General features: G+C 42.0%; 1 protein-coding gene across 1 annotated transcript in view; it reads right to left on the bottom strand.

Moving 5' to 3' along the window:
- Window positions 1-2,353: 2,353 nt before the first annotated feature.
- The window catches only part of dph1 (diphthamide biosynthesis 1), a 105,165-nt gene continuing 100,856 nt past the window's right edge, over window positions 2,354-6,662 (bottom strand). The window contains exons 11-12 of the mRNA XM_072691975.1: window positions 4,579-4,713; window positions 2,354-3,112 (exon numbers count right to left, since the gene is read on the bottom strand). Coding sequence (XP_072548076.1) covers window positions 3,038-3,112; window positions 4,579-4,713 — 210 coding nt within the window. The 3' untranslated portion in view covers window positions 2,354-3,037. The remainder of the gene's footprint in view (window positions 3,113-4,578; window positions 4,714-6,662) is intronic.

Raw genomic sequence — 6,662 nt, 5'->3', positions numbered from 1 at the left:
AATGCAGGCTCATGGCCGCAGAAATTTGTGAGAGAGAAAGAGACAGAGAGAAATCTCAGCCCATCTGGAAGCAATCACACACAAGCACACTTAAGCTACAAAAGTACACAGGGTTCCCCCTATCTGCAAACACACTCAGCCACTGCCATGCAAAACCCATCAGTAAATCAATCTCCCTGTGAGCAGCCCTGATTACTCCAGCGAGCAGAGTGATGCCACTACAGGCAGAGAGTGACATCTAGCGTGCACACACGAGAACTATCAGGCAGAGAAGACCACTGTGTGTATAAACAGCTATATTCATATGTTAGTTATGATATTAATATGCTAAATTGTTACATTTTATAAATTGAATAAAATACATATACAATGCTGTACGAAAATGCTAGAAAATATACATCCTGTTTTATGCACTCTTGGCCAAATGACATACAGTATGTTGTCTTTTTTGTAAATTGAGAATAGTAAACACAGCCTCTGTAGCTAATCAAGAATAAAAGTATAATGGCAAAATTGATTGATCAGCGAAACAGGCTTGAGGCATGTCACCCACTGTGGTTGGGAACTGTCAGCTGAGTCAAATTTCTAAGCTTTATAAATTCTACTCTTCAAACCTTGAATGAACACTCACGGTTCCTCTATGCAACGGTCGAAAGACCTAGACGAAAGTAATCAATTCCCACAGGTTTTCAGTTTCTACAGTGCTACCGAGTGTTATTAAGAAATTGCAGTTCTGAGAACTATGAAAGTCAATATGAGATCTGGAAGACCAAGAAAACTCTTGGCAAGAACCACTCATGTGCTTGTAAGAAAGGCAAATCAGAGCCCCCGTAGACTCCCAAGATCCTCAAAAGTCAAGAGGGTGGTACACTGTTCCACTGTTCAGCTTCCTCACATAATCTTCATGGAATACAGGAAACTTTAACTGTGCCATTGTCACAAAACGTAATGTTTGAGGTGTGCTACAGAACATCAACAATGAACTGATGAAGTCAAAATAGTGTCAACAGCAAGGCTCATTTAGACAAAAAAAAAAAGAAACTGCATTTCATGAAAAGAACACCCTGCCAACTGAAGTATGGAGGTGGATCAATCAATATTTGAAGTTGTGATGCCACCAGGAGCACTGGCAATATTGCACGGATGAAGGGAAGAATGAATTTCACAAAATACACGAAAATCCTGAATGCAAAGAGAATGGCTAAAAAGAAAATATTTCAAGGCCCCTCAAGGCCTTTACGTTACGAAAGACAGATTAGCTGTGCATTTGTTGAAATGCATACACACTAAAGTGAAGTGTACTAAAACAGACATCTCAAGAGAGTGGTGTAATTCTCATCTAACTGTACTCACACCAAAGGAAGCGTTAATTAAATTTGTTAAAATGGAACAAAAAAAATAATAATAAACCCCACCAATATTAGCATCAATACAAATAATACATTGTGATTCAATGTATTGCTCATTTCCAGCTCTCCACATGGAAGGTAAGTCATCCAATACCTAGTTTATCTAACCAATTCTTCATTCAAGTAAATCCGGTGGTACTGAACAAATCCATACAGTGGCTGGAGTCACAGAGAAGTCAACAACAAACCCTGTGCTCTCATAGTAAGTGTGTTTCTCTAACCACAGATTTGCTAGTTTGGGCCATGCCATCAGCATATGAGGATTTGGGAAAAGACTGAAGAGGGGTGAAAACTTTGAGAACTTTGGGCTGGAGTTCGGCTTCTGCTTGTGGTGGAAAGCCAGTCCTCTCCTCTCTAGGAAGTGGAGCCAGGAATGAGAGATTATAGGAGTTAAAGCGGAGACATGGGGTGGTGGAGGGTTGCGAAAAGACCTGTCAAAGTTTTACATGTGAACAAGGTAGAGAAGGTATTTAAAGTACATTAGATCAGGAGGAGGGGCTTCAGGCATGTTCCTCCTCCCAATCTAATATTTGTCATTTCATAACATCAAAATAACTTCTGACTACTGCTGCCCACTGAATTTATGTTTGTCTGCATTTCTAAAGTTTTTACATATAAAAACACATTCAATTTTTAATAAATTTGTATAGCTAAGACTGTATGTGCATACACTACATTAGCAGCGAGCTTGTGATCAGATTGCCTGAAACTAATTAAATTGATGTGTGATTCACTGGGAATATACCGTAAATCTATGCAGCCTCTCTCACAAGAATCGGTCTTACTAATTTGGCTTACATAAAAGGCTCCAGCTAATGCTGCACAATGTCACCTCCTTCAGTGCGTTATAGAAGTGTGTTGAGTCATCAGCCAGGCGAGAACATTCCAGTGTGCACATTTATTTTTATCGAGAATTTGCTGAAGAATCACTAGGTCTTCTATAATAACGTTGAACTCTATAGCATTTAATGTTGCACTTTGTATAAAATTACATACATGTACAAAACAGTCCCAGCAAGGTTCACATATGCATAAGCTCTTTGTGTTGCAGAGGTCTTAAGAGCGGAATAGGCTAAACAAATAAGAAAGAAAGAGAGTGTATTCCATGTTTCTCTGTCTGAGCACACCATCCTTTCTTCCTGCAATTTCTGCCTTCAATAGAACGTGTGAAGGTCAACACAAGGCAAAGTGTTTGGCAGCTCCTTTTTCGCCCAGAGACAAGATGATTGCATTTAACTGGCCACCCACATGCTGCAATCTGAAACAAACAATGTGCACTCAGGGTCAACTCTCTCTCTCGCATGCACACACACACACACACACACACACACACACACACACACACACACACACACACACAGACACAGACACACACACACACACACACACACAGACACACACAGACACGCGTGCTCTCCACTCACAGAGACACACACTGTTGGTGTAGTCTGATAGGGGGGCTGGTTTGATGTAGTGCTTTGTGGGCAGCAAGAGGGCTTGAAAGCTGATATCCACAGTGCTCTGACAACAGAGCTACGCGAAGGCCTTTGATTGGCCTTCTCCTGCAGACGCAGATGCTGTGCTGTGGTTGGCTGCTGGGATGCTGCTGCTGATGGTGAGGGTGATGTTCATTCGGGCTGGCAGCTGCAGGGGGCGCTCGTCTCACAGTTAGCACTCCTGCCCTGCTGGACACACTGTGTCTTCTGGAGAGGAGAGACAAAAACAACTGATTTCCCTCCACTGAGGACTGCAGATCAGAAAAAAAATCTTTCAATGTCTTTTTAAAGTCTCTCAATGTTAAAAAACACAATTTGCACGGATACTGCACTGATATTTACTGTTCTATGCATTCAGTAACACCTTGCAGAGGGACAGTATTTGTAAGGCTACCTTCAACATCCACATTAGCCTTTTTTTAGAACTGGCTTAAAGCTACATAAACATATATAAAGGCTTATTCAACCGAGCAATGTCCAATAGGCTGCTTTGCTTGTTTTATTCGTGTCGTCATTTGACCACAGGGAGAATTATGAGAACGGTTTATTGGTATAAACCTTTCTAAATGTTTGTATATCGTCACATATCGTTCTAAATTGTCTAAAAAGTTTTACTTTTTGACATAATGTGACACAGTTGTTCTTTACACTGTGTATAAATTTCATGATGAATGGACCAAAAGAAATGCTCCAACATTACAGTGAATAAAATATTTTAACACTGACTTCCATTAAAGCAACAATATGGAAAATTGTCATTTCTTGCTTGTGGGCTCCCTCTACGGTCAGGAAGCGTTTTGAGACACGCCTAAAATGTTACATAGTGTTGCTTTAAAACTTAATAAAAGTCAATCTTTGTTTCATCTGTCCAAAGAAAAGTTTCCAACTGGAATCTGGGCAGGCTTTTTAAACCACTTTCTAGCCAGGTCTTTAGCCCTTTTTGAGTTTAATCAGTGGTTTGCATCTTGAACCCTCTACGTTTACACTCAAGAAGGCCTCTCGTGATTGAAGACTTTGACAATGACACGTCTTCCTCCTCCACAGTCTCCTTACTTTTTGGTGTGTCTCCTTCAGTTGCAACAAATGGACTTAGTTTTACACGTTTTTATGAACGTCAGCCCCTGGAATCAACTCCAGACCTTATATCTTTTGAATCCGTCATGAAATCATGAGGCATCAGGCAACTCCTGGCCATGAAACTGTTTATCAGTTGCCCAATGACTTTTGAACCTGTAAAAATGGATTGACTGTGTAAAAAAGCATACACTTCAATCACATCTCGACTGTTTCATTTCAGATCCACTGTGTTGATGCACAAGAAGGAAAAATTACAAAACATGTCACCGTCCAAATATTTCTGTACGTGACTGCATGTAAAGTATTATGTCTATACAGTGACTGTACTGTCAAGAACTGTGATAAATACATGCAAAAATCGAAAAACACCCACAAGCCCAGCCGCCCCTCACCACTGGAGGTCACTATGGTAGCATACGTCTGCATTTCCTTATCTAAACACCATCTGCCTTGTGGAGATATAACCCCATCCGAGATTTCTGAGCAAATCATACCTCTGAATCAATAATCCTGAATAAATTCCCTCGCTCTCTTTCTCACTCTCTCACACACACACACACACAAAAGAGAGGTGTCTGCTTCCAACTCTCACACACCTGCGGCTGTTTGCGTGTGGGTCGTTTGGGTTGGTTGTCTGGGTGATTGGGGGCCCAGGGCCCCAGGCTCTGATTGGAGTAGAAATCCATGGGATATACCTCCTGCCATTCTATCTGCTGCAGGGCTACAGCTGCCTGAGAGAAGGAAAGCAAAAGAAAGAGAGAGAGAGAAGGAGAAAGAGAGAGTTCTTTATAATTTACAAAACCCAGCTTCTTTCAACACCTTTATATTTTCAGTGGTTTCTTTGATAGCTACCAACAGCCCAGAGCAAATGTCCTGGACTAAAGAAAACCTGTTCCATGGAACACAAACAAACAGCCCACTTTAACTGCATTTGTAGAAGGGAAGCATTCACTTTTTCTCACTTTTTCTCACCCAATTCTGACTGCTCTCCCTACACCACACTGTGTGGAACAGTTGGAGATAATTCTTCTATATGTGAGTGAATACGGCCGTGTATTCGCAAGGACACGGCGATGTAATATGCATTACGATACTGGGATTAAGATCAACATGTACTGTAAGCAAGGTGCAACATTGTGATTCTATCATAGTACAAAATCACCACTATCCAAATAAAATCAGAGTAAAAGAAAAGTTGGCTTTATGCAATCAGAGCAGTGGGATCTGAAAGTAGAGTACAACACTGCTGTTGCTGTTTCTGTTTCTGTACAACAATGTCTGTTTCTGTGAATAGTGAAGTGAGTAGAAGATGGGCTGATCTCCAAAAATGCAAGACTCTGAGAAGATATGAAAGAACTCAAAACTCTTGGGTGATTCTAATGGTATAAGGCCTTTTAAAAGGGAGCCCAGCAACACACATTATGTATGGTTTATTGGGCCTATTATTACTATTTGAAAACCTCTGCGGTTTCGATACGGGAATTCATTCATCCTCAGAGGAGCGTGTGGCTGAGGCAGTCCTCCACAACACTCTCCAGCACTAAAACTAGAGTAAGTACTTCCCAGGCCTGAGCTTTAGCACAGTGTGATCAATGCGCTGTGATTTTTCCCTAGGTTCGTGCTGGTGGATGAAATATGCTTTAATGCACCACTGTAATACTGCAGGACAGATGGCATGTGCTGTTTATGAAGTATTGTCTTTAGGACTGTGGCAATATTAGCTCGTAAACAAACGCGACTCTATAAATCTGCTCATGCACGGCGAGCGCTCATCCATCCTCTGCCTGATCTTCATTCCTCCTCCTTCACTACAGTGAAGCATAGCCTTAATGCGCTCTAATGGAAGTTTTAAATCCTTACGCAGGGAGTCTGTTAGCAGGGACTTTGTCCCACGGCTACAAATAATCATTCAGGATTTGAAGGATTCTTTTCATCACCTCTACAGTAAAACACATGCGTGCCCCACTGCTGCCACCATCCCCAATCCCTTCCCGCTCCTGCCTCTCCGCACCAGCTCTGAATAAACCCGGCCTCGGCACATTTTCCCCCTTTTCTCTGCCTTTTCATCATTCCCTCGCTCCCTCTCTCCATCTCGCCCCTCTATGCCCGGCTTCCAGGCTGCCTGCGCGTGAGCGAGCGGGCGAGCTAGCTGCTCCTGTGCTAATCCCTATGCTGACAGGGGAGGCAAGTGTGTCTTATTGACTATAAATATAACATGAGACGCACTGAAAATAACCGCTGCCTCCCTTCTGTCTCTGTCTCTTTCCCTCTCTCGCATGCTTCCTAGTGCCACAGAGGAAACAGCCTCATGCAGCAGTGGTCTTGCAGGAAGTGAGGGTGGGCAATATAACAACACTGGGATAAGATTACACTATGAAATGCTAATTTTGTGTACATTTTAAGAACCATGAGTACATCCATACTCATAAATTATAAATGTGTTGCAAAGGGTTCCCAGTTCTTACAGAAATTCAATAAATTAAATATAGAACCAGAACCAGTCCATGAAGTGCACGCTAACACGTATCTGAACAAATGCCAAAAACAGAAGAACACAATCCCGGTTACTGACTGACTGTTGGGATATCAGGAGACAATCCAATGCGAGGCACGGACAATGGCCTGGAAACTGCAGGTTCTTCCTTACTCAGAGTTGTGGTTCAGAGTTGATCCTGAACTT

Source organism: Salminus brasiliensis, chromosome 11, assembly GCF_030463535.1.
Source record: "Salminus brasiliensis chromosome 11, fSalBra1.hap2, whole genome shotgun sequence".
Taxonomy (NCBI): domain Eukaryota; kingdom Metazoa; phylum Chordata; class Actinopteri; order Characiformes; family Bryconidae; genus Salminus; species Salminus brasiliensis.
This window is presented reverse-complemented; position numbering and strand designations above follow the sequence as displayed.